The sequence below is a fragment of the Lemur catta genome, chromosome 1 (genome assembly GCF_020740605.2).
Source record: "Lemur catta isolate mLemCat1 chromosome 1, mLemCat1.pri, whole genome shotgun sequence".
Classification (NCBI taxonomy): Eukaryota; Metazoa; Chordata; class Mammalia; order Primates; family Lemuridae; genus Lemur; species Lemur catta.
This window is the reverse complement of record NC_059128.1, coordinates 173,728,795-173,742,626: the sequence shown is the minus strand read 5'-3', so window position 1 is coordinate 173,742,626 and position 13,832 is coordinate 173,728,795. Positions and strand designations below refer to the sequence as shown.

General features: G+C 37.9%; 1 protein-coding gene across 8 annotated transcripts in view; it reads left to right on the top strand.

The window, feature by feature from the left end:
- The window catches only part of TFDP2 (transcription factor Dp-2), a 126,630-nt gene that overhangs the window by 105,566 nt on the left and 7,232 nt on the right, over positions 1–13,832 (top strand). For 5 of the 8 annotated variants that reach the window (XM_045539366.1, XM_045539371.1, XM_045539373.1 and 2 more), the window contains 4 exons: positions 60–222; positions 4,844–4,990; positions 8,325–8,393; positions 12,070–12,221. In XM_045539366.1, the coding sequence (XP_045395322.1) occupies positions 60–222; positions 4,844–4,990; positions 8,325–8,393; positions 12,070–12,221 (531 nt within the window). The remainder of the gene's footprint in view (positions 1–59; positions 223–4,843; positions 4,991–8,324; positions 8,394–12,069; positions 12,222–13,832) is intronic. The other 3 variants (XM_045539367.1, XM_045539369.1, XM_045539372.1) reach the window with 1 other exon arrangement.

The window sequence follows — 13,832 nt, the reverse complement described above, 5'->3', positions numbered from 1 at the left end:
GATTTGTAAAGAAAGTCACTAATAAGTATAATGGAATGTAATTTTTTTTTCTCTTCTAGTAAACGAAGCAAAAAAGGAGATAAAAATGGAAAAGGCTTGAGACATTTTTCAATGAAAGTGTGTGAGAAAGTTCAGCGAAAAGGTACAACATCATATAATGAAGTAGCTGATGAGCTGGTATCAGAGTTCACCAATTCAAATAATCATTTGGCAGCTGATTCGGTAGGTAGATCATGAACCTGACATTGATTGTGATGAGTGATGCTACAGTCTACCTCTTTGGGTTATCTGTGTCATAGATTTGAGAAATCAGATAAGCTAGGGGATCCTGAACTCCTTTACCTGAGGATTTCATATTGTATTTTAGGGGATTTTTTGTTGTTGGTTTTTGTTTTAGAAAGAATTCTTTTATTTATTTAAACAAAGAATAGTTTTTAAATTTAATTTGGGGTTATTAAACATGTTTATTTTTTATATATTTTTTATATTTGGTAACTTTTTATATGTTTCTGAATCTTGGTGTTTCTTTAATATCTAAATCAACAAGAGAATTTTATTTTATTTTTAATTGGAAAAGTAATATATGAACATGTTTATAAAAAATGCAGTTGTCCAAGAGTATATAATAAAGAAAATTTCCCTTCTAACACAGACCCCAGTCTGCTTCCCCAAAAGTAATATTTTCTGTTCCCAGTTTCTTGAATGTCATTCCAGAAATTATGCATACACATAATAAAATTTATTTCTGAGTCAGGCACAGTGCTATGTGTCTGTAATCCCATCTATTCCAGAGGTTTAGGTGGGAGGATTGCCCAAGCATGGTAGTTCGAGACCAGCCTGGGCAACAGAGCAAGATGCTGGCTCAAAAAAAATTTTTTTTGAGACAGTCTTACTCTGTTGGCTGGGCTAGCATGCAGTGGCATCATCATAGCTCATTGCAGCCTCCAACTTCTGGGCTCAAGCGATCCTCCTGCCTTAGCCTCCTGAGTAGCCAGGACTATAGGTGTGCAGCACCACGATTTTTCTTACTTTTTGTAGAGATAGGGTCTCACTAAGTTGCCCAGGCTAGTCTTAAACTCCTGACCTCAAGCAATCCTCCTGCCTTGGCCTCCCAAAGTGCTGGGATTACAGATGTGAAGAGCCACTGTGCCCAGCCTCCTTTTTATTTTCAACACAAAAGTGAATGTATTTTACATTCTGCATTCATGATTTTATTTTCAAGATTGTTCTATTTTAGTACAGAGAAAGTCATCCTCATTTTTCTTTCAACTGAGTTAAAATTGCATATAAGGAAAGAGATATATATGTCTTATTTTTTTCCCTATTTATTGATGAATAGTTTGCATACAAATATATGTATTCAGGTATAAAATTCAATGAATTTTGATAGTTGTCTGCATCTATGAAGTCACTACCACGATCAAGATACAGAAGTTTTTTATCACCCCTAAAAGGTTCTTCGTGCCCCTTGTAGTCCATCCCTCCCTCTGTCTACATCCCGAAGCAACTACTGATTTGATTTTTTTAACACTAAAGGTCAGTTTACATTTTATCTAAATGTAATCATATTCTATGCACTCCACAAAATATTAAGTAATAGTAGTAATCTGGTCATTTGGGATCTTTAGTTCTGAACTTTAATGGAAAGATTTATAGTATTTCACACTTAAGGATGATAAAGATTTTACTTTGAGATGACCTAACCATAGCCTGGTTTTTTTAAATGAACTTTTCTTTCTTCTTTTTTTAATTTAAAAAGTCAGAAGTAGATGTTAAATTTAATCAAATTCTGGATCTTTTCCTGGACATTTAGAATTTTGGTTGGTAGTGTTACGTCGGCTTTATAAAATAAATTTAGAGGCATTTTTTTTTCTTTCTCTTTACTCTGTTACAGGTGTAATAGCATTGAGTGTCTAGTTCTAGTCCCTGAAATTTTATAGAAATCACCTGTGAAACCACCTAGGCCTGGTGATTTGTTGGTTAGGGGGGATGATGGTATATTTTAGGTAGCTTTCCCCATTTCTTCTTTGGTACTTAGTTTGTTTAGAATTTCTGTCTCCCTTAGGGTCAGGTTGATATTTTATGTTTTCTTAGAAAATCCTCCATTTCGTCCATGTTCTTAAAATTATGTGGAATTATATTTCTCAAAGAATGATGTCTTGGTTTTGTTTGTAAAAACCTTCTGTTTTTCAGTTAAGTTCTGTTTTTAATCTTTATTTAGTATTCTCTTCTTTTTCCTGAAGTTACCTTTGATGTTTTTTCACCGGTACACAGTGATGTATATTTTATTTACTTTTATTATTTTTGTTTATTAATAAAAGTCTTTATGGCTGTGACTTTTCCTCTTGAGCACTGATATAGCCCTATCCCATTGATTCTGAAACACTATTCTTTTTTTTTTTTTTTTTTGAGACAAAGTCTCTGTTGCCCCAGTTAGAGTGCCGTGGCATCAGCTCACAGCAACCTCAAACTCCTGGGCTCAAGCAATCCTACTGCCTCAGCCTCCTGAGTAGCTGGGACTACAGGCATGCGCCAACATGCGCGGCTAATTTTTCTATATATTTTTAGTTTTCCAGCTAATTTCTTTCTATTTTTTTAGTAGAGCTGGAGTCTCGCCCTTGCTCAGGCTGGAGAAACACTATTCTTTAGATACTCTATTTCAAACTTCAGGATGATAAAGATTTTATTTTGAGATGACCTATTTTGAGATAACTTTGGTTTTAATTTGTTGTTGGTTTAATTTGTTCTTTGACCTAAGAATTGCATTAGAAAGAGGTTTTTTTGTGGGTTTTTTTTTTTTGAGACAGAGTCTCACTTTGTCACCCAGGCTAGAGTGCCATGGTGTCATCATAGCTCACTGCATCCTCAAACTCCTGGCCTCAAGTGATCCTCCTGCTTCAGCCTCTCAGAGTGCTAGGATTACAGGGGTGAGCCACTGCACCTTGGCCAGAAAGAATTCTTATAGTTCCAGGTGATAGGGATTTTTACTTGTTGTTAAAAATTTTTACTTTTATTACCTGTGACCAGAGAATAAAAGAATATGAGTTGACTTACTTCTGTTTTTTTTTTAATTGCACTGAGATTTTCCTTGTGAGCCATTATTATATAGTGTGTTTTTGATTGTTTGTTTTGTTTTGTTAATAAGAAAGTGTTCTCTGGACACTTGAAAATAAAGTATATAGCAGTCTGATTTTGAATGAAAGCCACAGTTGTCACAGTGATCTACAAGCCCCTCTGTGATCTTGCTCACTATTACCTCACTGATCTCATCTTCTATGCTTTCCCTCTTTCACTACCTTCGAGCCACACTTTTTGTAAGTATACTTGATATATCCTTGATCAGGCCATTGCACTTGCTGTTTCCTTTACCTAGAACACTCTTTGCTAGATATTCATATGGCTTCTCCCTGCCTCCTGATCATCACTCACATGTCACCACAATGAGGCATCTCTCCTTAGCACTTTTCAACATGTGACATACATTTTTGCTAATCCCCTGTTACACCCTGAGGATATAAACAAACATTGCATGTTTTTCTGTTTGTTCACTGTTGTGTCACTTTTCTGGTAATCTAGAAGGCTTGTAGTCTATAGTTCTTTAGCTGGTTATCTTTATAACTTTAAGTGACATATTTAATATTTTGTTTTGAGTTATCACCTGTAGACCGTATTTGGTGATTATGAAAGGAAAAAATTAACATGCTTATATTTATTCCCATCTCCCGTCTTTCTCCTCTACCACAGGAATCAGATTAAATATATTAGTGGTTGTTAAAAGAATAATACTATTATAGTTTTATGACTTTAAATATATTGTACTAAAACCTCTGTCATTTCTGTTGTTGTTTTTTTTTTTTTTTTTTTGAGACAGAGTCTCGCTTTGTTGCCCAGGCTAGAGTGAGTGCCATGGCATCCGTCTAGCTCACAGCAACCTCAAACTCCTGGGCTCAAGCGATCCTACTGCCTCAGCCTCCCGGGTAGCTGGGACTACAGGCATGCGCCACCATGCCCGGCTAATTTTTCTATATATATTTTAGTTGGCCAGATAATTTCTTTCTATTTTTTTTAGTAGAGACGGAGTCTCGCTCTTGCTCAGGCTGGTCTCGAACTCCTGACCTCGAGCGATCCACCCTCCTCGGCCTCTCAGAGTGCTAGGATAACAGGCGTGAGCCACCACGCCCGGCCTCTGTCGTTTCTTAGTTCATGTGTGCTGAGCAGTATCCATATCCTTTCCAATATTAAAAGGAGGACGTCAGCATACCTATTGTATTGCCTCCTTCTGATTTTGTTGTTATATTATTATCACTTCTACAGTGTCAAGATTTCTAATATTTATATTCAGTTAGCTTAGATCCCCCATTTATTAGATTTAGTTTTCCCAAACACCAAACAATGCAAGGCCTTAGAACACTTTACCTGCACCACCCCTTTCTGATATACATACACTATTTGTTGTCATATAGATTCTGTATGTATTATAGCTTCCATAAGGCATTATTATTGTTTTATACGGTGAGTATTGAGATTTACCCACATATTTACCTTTTGAATTGTTCTTTGTTCTCTCCTACAGCTCCAAGTTCCCATCTTAGATCTTTCTCTTACCTGAGGAAATCCCTTTAATATGTTTTAATGTAGATCTGCTAACATAATATTTATTTTTAAAATTATTGTGTGTTTTCTATTGTTTGAAACTATATTTAATCTTTAATTTTGAAGGATTTTCACTGGATATAGAATTCTTTCAGCACTTTGAGATAAAATAATAGTAATTTAATATATTAATATCATGTGACTGTATCTTAACTCTTAAAATTTATCACTCAATAAAAATATTTTTCAGCAGGCTTATGATCAGAAGAACATTAGGCGAAGAGTTTATGATGCTTTAAATGTGCTAATGGCAATGAACATAATTTCAAAGGAAAAAAAGGAAATCAAGTGGATTGGCCTACCTACCAACTCTGCTCAGGAATGTCAAAACCTGGAGGTGAGAAAATCTGTTTATGGATAGTCATTTGCATTATTTTACATCAGAGGCATTTTAATTTAAAAATATAATCATGTAATATTAAAATATTTCCAATTGTGTACACTATGTCATTTTTTTAACAGACTGTGTATGTAGAATTTTAGAATTGAAAGGAGCTTTAGAGGTATAGTCTTCTGTTTATTTTGTAAATGATGAAACTGAGGGACATAAAAGTTAAATGACTTGATTTGATTTTTATTGTTTCTTAGAGAAGATCTTTATTTTATTCTATTAATAATTTATTTCTGAGCACTCTGCTAATAAATTTTTAGTGAATCATGTAATAGAAATGATATCTTGTTTGATGAAATGCTTGCTATATAGATCCCTCCCAAAAAGAAGGATCTAGCTGGCTGTTTATTTCCTGTGTTCGTTACACACACAATATTCTAAATATAGCTGTGAAAGTCAAATTTTTACGTTTGACTTTAGAATCAGTAGCAACAGAATGGATTTAATTCATGCCTATCAGAATGGATAGAAGGTTCATCTTACATGAATTTTGGGATGATGTGTACAAAAACATTTTTAATTCTGTGAACTTTCAGCATTAAAGAAAATCCTCCCTAAACGAGCATGTTCCCTGACATACTGTTTCTCAATTGATTTGACATAATTTTACTATCATGGCTATAAATGGAGTAAATGGATATTAAATATGGCTTTTGGAGATAATTAAGATTGATTTCATGTTTTTCTCAGTCCCTTTTTCCCCCCCAGCAAATAAGAAATTATTTAGTATTATTATATTTGCAGATGGGGAGAGAAATCAGATACTCATCAGAAGTTGTAGAATAATGTTACTCAAATGCTAGAGTGGAAATATCCTCCCTTTCTCATTTTTCTTCCTTCTAATAGAGTGGAATTTGAGCATAATTTTAATGCCCAGTAATACTAAGCTTACTAAGCTGATACCAAAGACTCATTAAGCAAAAATCCTTTAGCGTCTACCATATGCTTAACCACAGGTTATACAAGACAAATCTCTGACCTCAAGGAACTATCTAACTGGGGACAGGAGAAATGTAAAAGAGTTGCCAAAAATGTGATTACTTCTATGGAAAAAGCAGTACAGATTCTCTGCAAAGAGGGATAAGGGAGAGCTTTACCAAAGAAATAATTCCTGAGCTCAGTCATGAAGGAGGGAGTAGGGTTTGCCAAGTGGATAAGGGCAGGGAGAGCCTTCCAAGCACAGGCACTGCGTGGGCGGCCACAGGCCTGAGAAAGCATGCCCGGAGCAGGCTGTGGCCAGAGTACAGGCGTGGAGAAAGGGCATACATTTCTAAGGCTAAGCAGTGGGACCTGATCCTGTAAACAGTGGGAAGTTATTGATAAATTATAAAGAGGAGTGTTGTTGATGTGTTTTAAAGGATCATTCAGTTGGGAGTCAGATTAACAGGTAGATGGGGAAGGAAATGGGATGGAGGGAGGAGGATTGGAGACCGTCTGAGTTAAGGTGGTGGTGGTGAGATTGGAGAGGTGTTCTAGAGGTAGAATCAGTGCAGCTTCACCTGGTTGGATGTGGGGTGTGACGGGCAGGTAGGGGCTTGGCCTGTCAGAGCTTCAGGCAGGAGAAACTGTTACAGCATCTTTTCAAATGTATAAATAGAAAGCCACACAGATTTTGCAGCGAAACTTAAGTAACTTAGGACTAAAGTGTGATAGTGATTAGAGGAACCAAGGGTGGAAACTCTTGCTGCAGACTAGAGTAGACAGGGAGCAAATAAGAAATAATCTGTTGGAGTAAACAAGGAATATTTTATGTGATATGTCAAAAGACAAAATAACAACAAATGTAATTGTGATTCTAGAATTGGGCAGCACCTCATTGTTATAAATAGAATTTGTGTTCCTATGAGCTGAGCAGACGTTGGCTTTATGGGCAGAAAAGGGCTAAAAAGAATAGAAACAAAAAGTGGATTAGTCACTTCAAAGTTACTTTTCTTGTAAAAGTTAAAACAGAGGGGACTCCCTTATCATGCTGGCTAAAACTGACCTTTTGGGGTTTAGCTATTGTCTTTCTCTCTCCCCTGATTCCTTGGAAGGTCAGGTGTACAGGTTAGTTTCGGCTTGGTTGTATGGAACTTCAGCACGAGTACTCCATTTTGGTTTGTCTGTTGGGCCTAGTGCAGGAGCTCGTTCCAAACCAGCGGCCTCTGCACATTTTACTTAACAGATGTCATTGACTTTTGCCTAAGGGGGCAGGAACTCAACTGCAAGGAAATTCAGGCTCCAATATCTGTTTTCTAGGTAGTTGTGAGATTAAGAAAAATAACAGTTGTTTGAAGCTGGAAAATTTGTCCAACAAGCACATTTCTTACAAGTAGCAGATGTATATTGAATATGTGGGATATTTGTATTAGCAGCTCGTCTGCCTCTTACTTGAGAGTCAGCTAAACTGATAAATAAATCTTGCCTTATTCTTAGAGGGGTAATGTAGCAAGTAATTAATAGTAGAGTCTCTGGAACCAGGTGGCTTACGTTCAAATCCTGGTTCTTACCATTCATTAGCTGTGTGACGTGGGCAGTTACGTAACCCTCTATGCTTCCATTTCCTTACATGCAGAATGGATAACAACAGTACTTACCTTGTGAGGTTTTTGTGAAAGATGAATTAAGATAATGTGTATAATGTGCTTAGCTGAATGCTGGCACATAGAGTAAGTATAAACTAAGTGATTCTTTGATTAGAACTTGAGTAATAACAGTACACAGGTACTACAGACCAAGTATTCATTAAGTGGATGTATTTATTTTTTCTTTTCTTTCCTTTTCTTTGAGACAGAGTCTTGCTCTGTCGCCCTGGGTAGAGTGCAGTGGTGTCATTGTACCTCACTGCAACCTCAAATGCCTGGGCTCAACCAATCCTCCTGCATCTGCCTCCTGAGTAGTAGGTGGGACTACAGGCGCATGCCATGTCGCCTGGCTAATTTTTCTGTTTTTAGTAGAGATGGAGTCTCGCTCTTGCTCAGGCTGGTCTTAAACTCCTGAGCTCAAGTAATTCTCCCGCCTCGGCCTCCCAGAGTGCTAGGATTACAGGCGTGAGCCACTGCACCCGGCCTGGATTTCATTTTTGATGACAGGTGCCACAGTTCTGCTGTCGTACCTGCTTGCTCACCTCCAACCCCTGCCCCCGCCAAAAGGGGTGATTTGCCTTTATTCATATCCATAGTTAAAGTGGGTTGAGTTTCTCTAAGAAAGATTCTTCATATCTCAGAATAGGGACCTGAGAAGAGAGCGATACTTTATACTCTACACATATTCATGTTATTTTGTTACCAATATTTTAAAGATAGAGAAGCAGAGGCGGATAGAACGGATAAAGCAGAAGCGGGCCCAGCTGCAAGAACTTCTCCTGCAGGTAAAGATGTTGGGATATTTTTCATTACCTTCCCTGTTCCTCCACTTACTGGCTCTTAGAGTGTGTTTTCTAATTGTGGTGCCTCTGAGTAGTGTCTGGTGGGTCCACACCAGGGCAGCCTCCTGCCTCCTGGCTCATTGCCATCCTCCTGCTCTGCCCTAAAGATGGTTCCTTCTCTCCCCATCACCCTGGCCCCCTGGCGCTTACCTGCCCCATATGTGACTCGTGTTATACAGCAGTTCATGTCAGGAGGCTCTTTGTGTTTGTTTATTTTAGCCCTAATTTGGAATATCAACTAGTAAGGCTAGTTAAATTTAGGTGTTTTAAGTAAGATAATCAAATCTACGTGTAATACTTATCAGTAAATGACAGAATGACATGAAATGATTCAGTAAGATTAATAGAAATACCAAAACTTAAAATGCATTTTTGTCTAAGAAAAACACATTTTATAGTTTAATGAGGATCCCTATATTTGTAAAATCACAGGGTAGATGGACTTTTTCTTAACTTCTATTTTTGATAATTGTAATTGGTGTAAAAATTTACTTCAAGTAGTAAGTACAGTTGGGCCAGTTTCAATCCAATCAGATAAACTGTAAAATGAGCCAGAGAGCCTTTATACTTTTGCTTTTCTCAGCACATTGTCTATACATGAAAAACTTAACAACGAATCATAAGATTCACTTTGATTTGAACAGCTCTAGGTCCTATTTAATTTGAGGTATAATCCGCTTTTCAGACGTAAAGGTAACAGTAAGTTATCAAATGTGTTGTCAGATTTTTCCTTTAATACTCACTTCGTTTAATGACTAGAATATGTGTGTTCTTAAATATTCCAGATGATTTTTGCTTTTCACTTTCTTGATGCTTATATTTGCTTATGGGTTTGTTTTTCCACTGTCATGCGTAAATCCACGAGGCACCAGACAGTTTAGCCCATCCACAGATCTGTGGGTGACCTGAGTGTAGGGAAGGGGAAGGGCAGCGGGGCATGGGCAGAGGAGCAGCAGCAGGTAAAGCAGAGACTCGGCCAACACAGAAGGGCCCAAGGTGGCGTTCCATCCTGACTAGGTTGTTCCTTTCTTTCTTACCATGTTCTGTGTCTCATTTTCATCCTGAACCCCATGGGACCTACCTGAGGAGCTACCACTGGAGCAGGCATTTTGTGAATTTTTCATATTGGGTTTCTAAATAAGGTGTTGTTTGAAGAGAGTGTTCTGCAGCTTTAAAAAAAAAAATGAAAGCTGGCAGTTTATTCCCATGCTCCTGCCTATAGAATTCTGCCAGGCACCCTCCTCTGACTCCTGTGCTGTCATCTTCTTCCCCCAGCTGCCTCTCTGTCCCCAGCCCTGCGCAGTTATCTGCAGCACTCGCCTACCTGCTCATGGTCCCTAAGCCCTGTGCTGGAGCCTTCCTGGAATGTCCTCAAGACCATGGAACATTTTAGAGCTTGATTCTTGGCAATTTTTTTTTTTTTTAAACAAACCTGTTTCTCAGCATGCCTGCAATTACCTGTTTATTTATCAGAAAGGATGGTGCTGGGCAAGATCACCCTCAGATACACAGGATTTTCATATCACTAGATGCCCAGCACAAAAAATGAAGTTAAATATTTTTTTGTCTGCTTAGCTCTGTGCAGTGAACATTGTACTTGTATTTTTTAACTTCTGAATTTCTTTTTCTCTACTGTCTCTCAACCAAATATTTGCAGATTTCAACCTGGGGGGAAACTGTCAACATTTATAGAAACAGGTCTCTCTAAACATTAAGGTGAAACCCATAGGCTAACAAAATAACTCTGGTCTCCTGGTAGACATAAAGCTTATTTCTGCCTGGTGTTTCATTTTTCTTTCTTTCATCAACTAACATTTATGAAGTTGTCACAGAAAGTAAATTAAACAAGTTGTCCCTGAACAGTGATAATTTGCCGTAGCTAAGGTAGCTTGATTTCTTAATAAGTTCATGTCACAACTCACTGATGTCACATGACACAGGTAACTATTACCTACATGCTACCACCTCTCTTTTATTCTTTGTAATGTAGGAGAGGAACAGTGTGTGAGTAAATTATACCTATGGATAATCCAAATACCCTACTTTTATCTGTATACTTGTCTCTTCCAGCCCTTAAACCTTTTCCGTAGCTGCTAATGCAAAATGAATGTGTAAACACACTTAAAGCTGTTCTGCTTCTAGAATAGATGTTCATGAGTCTGGAGAAGAAAAACGGCTGAAGGAAATCAATCAAAGGGCAACTATTAATAATAAGGAAATCAGTTCAAAATAAATGGGAGATGATACCCCATATATTAAGGTCCTGCCACGGCACTAGGGCTGCAAAGCTAGACATGTAGACTCAGTATAGGAACAGCTCAAGATGTTTATTCTAGTAGAAGGAAAAAGAAGCAAGGCAGAGTTATTCAAATAGTTCATTCTTTTTCTCAGTTCTACAGTTTCAGTGTATTTTTTCCTCAATAATAAATGAATTAAGCAATGAATATAAAATAGCCTTAGTTCTTTAGCAATAGAAAATAATGAAGTATAACTTAAATAATATTTGATAATAATAGTGATAGTTTTTTTTATAGTGGCTGGTATTAATAATGATTTTTGGACACGCTACACTGATAGAGCTAGAATAAATTGATATTCATTCTGTTTTGTGCATTTCAAAATAGTAAATGTTCACTATCTAGGGAGATAGCACCCAGGACCTGAAATAAACAATCCTGGGCATAAGATGTTGAAAATAACTTGAATTCGTCACTACTGGGTGACAAGATATAAAACGCTAATAAAAAAGAATGAATGGCTCTGACTTAAGGAACTTTTAAAACCATTGTCTGTTTCTTGAGCAGATCAGGGAAAACCTTGAACTGCAAAAAAAGTCTTGCTAGCTATGAACTTCTATGAATACATTTGCCTTATTAGAAAAAGGGAGGTCACTTTCTTTGGCTTTTGAGTAATGGTTATAACTAAAAGTAGCAGCAAGATTCAGTATATTCAGGCCTTGATATATCTTATAATTGATGCTAAGTCTCGGTTTCCCCAAGGATACGAGAAGTTCTGTGGAGGTGCCTTAGAAACCCTGCGACTGTGCATGAGAGCAGAGCTGGCAGGGCTTAGGACCCCAGCCCCACTGAAGCCAGCCAGAACAGTGCCCCTTCCATCTGTTTTATATATTAATAGTAGATATCCATGACATTTTATTTGAAGAAAGAGATCTATGGCTTCACGTTTGCACAACCCTGGGCAAGATGATCTAAAAGGCATATTTGACCACAAATTCTCAGGAATCTGTGTTGAATAAATTATGTCACCCTTGCTGTATCACTCAACAAAGAGTTGTAGGTGCCACAAGCAGACTGTCCCCCAGATTGTGATGTCCTGTTTCTACAGATGGTGGAAACCGTGGACCCTGTTATTTACATTAGGATGATGTTAGACACCATTTAAATGGATATTTTTTCCTTTGAAATGTATTTATTGAGTTAGATCATTCTAACCTTTTTTCCTAAATGTTTAGTTTTTTATTAATTCATTAGTACAGGTGGCATGCATGTCTCTTTAATCTCTCTAATTTTAAACTACATTTTAAATGTATTAATTCATTTAAATTCCAAGTCACTTACCCACATTACATGTTCATATTCCTTTTTATTGACCATTACAGCAAATCGCTTTCAAAAACCTGGTACAGAGAAATCGACAAAATGAACAGCAGAATCAGGGTCCTCCAGCTCTGAACTCTACCATTCAGCTGCCATTTATAATCATCAATACAAGCAGAAGAACAGTCATAGATTGCAGCATCTCCAGTGACAAGTGAGTAGAGAACTAGGGATGGGCACAGGTCTGGCCTTCTGTTGACATATTCCTGCCATTTGCAAAATAAAGGATTCACACCATTATCTGCAGCGCCCGCCCCTCCCAGGCTGGCTTCCTTGGGGCGCGTGAAACTCCTCCTCAGATGCAGGGGCTGTCTTCTACTAGTGTGAGCTCTGTCACTGACCCTCCACAGTCCCCCGTCCTGTGCCAGCACTGTGCTGCCTGGGTTACGTGTGTAGCAGTACCTGGGCCCAAGCTGTGACATGCTATATGTATGTGGTAACTCTGAGCAAGTAACTGCAGTAGGTTAGACCATCACTGAGGCTCTGGAACAAGGTGGATTTGTTGGTGATTCACTGTCATAGTTTATTATGGAAATATTTTAGATCAACATGTGGCATTGAAGCAATTATTTCTTTATTCTGCTGTATCATAGTTATATGTGCTTCTGTTTATTAAAGAATGAATGAATAGACATGAAAATGCTAGGCATATTCTCTTCTTTTTTCTTTCTGTTTTAAAAAAATTTTACATTTTAACTAAGATTTATGGTCATATTCATCATAACAAGTAAGAAGTAGCACTATTCAAAATAGAGAATTAATTTGTAATTTATTTTACCCTTCAAGAAAAAGTTTCTATCAGTGGCTTCAGGCTGGGACCAGTATCATGAGAGAGTTAAGTGCAGAGTAAGACAGACCCAAGTGTGGATTGTGGCTCCCCCATTTAACACACTGACTGCCATACTAGGAAAAAAATTTTTTCCTTGGGGCCATGGTGTTTTATTACAAAAATAGAATAAAAACTTCAAAAACAAAATAAACCTTTCTAATTTAATGAAAAATTTGTCATTTTTTATTGTTTTCTGTGCGTGAGTTATATGCCACTTGAAAAATAGTTCACGTGGGTGCCAAGGTAAAGAGATGTGTGCGTTACATATGCTTCATGAGGCCCTGGGCTTAAAACTACCATGAGTTAAATATAACTCACATGGCACTTGATGCGTTAATTGCTACCAAACTCTTGTTTGTCAAGAACAAATAGGATTGACATTAGGGCCTCTACCACGTCCCAGCCCTGTTGTGAGGATTAAATGAGATAATGCCTATAGAGGGTCTGACTCAAGGCAGGTGCTTTGTTACAAGAGGTCAGCAAGCTGGGTGCAGGGGCTCACACCTGTAATCCCAGCACTTTGGGAGGCAAAGGTGGGAGGGTTGTTTGAGGCTGGGAGTTTGAGACCAGCATGGGCAATAGGGAGACCCTGTCTCTACAAAAAATAGAAAAATTAGCTGGGTGTGGCGGTGCACACCCGTAGTCCCAGCTACTCGGGTGGCTGAGGCAGGAGGACCTCTTGAGCCAGGAGTTTGAGGTGAGGTCACAGTGAGCTATGGGGAGGCCACTACACTCTAGCCCACACAATAGAGGGAGACCCTCTCAAAAAATTTTTAAAAAGTCAGCATATAATTTATCATCCAAATTAGGATACTTGTGAAAGCAAAGGACTCTATTATATCAGTATAGCAGTCATACCCTAGAACTGTCCAGGGAGGCCAGAACTTCTGGTCTTAGAGCTACAGCATTGCCCTGGGCTTTTACCACCCCTTGCTT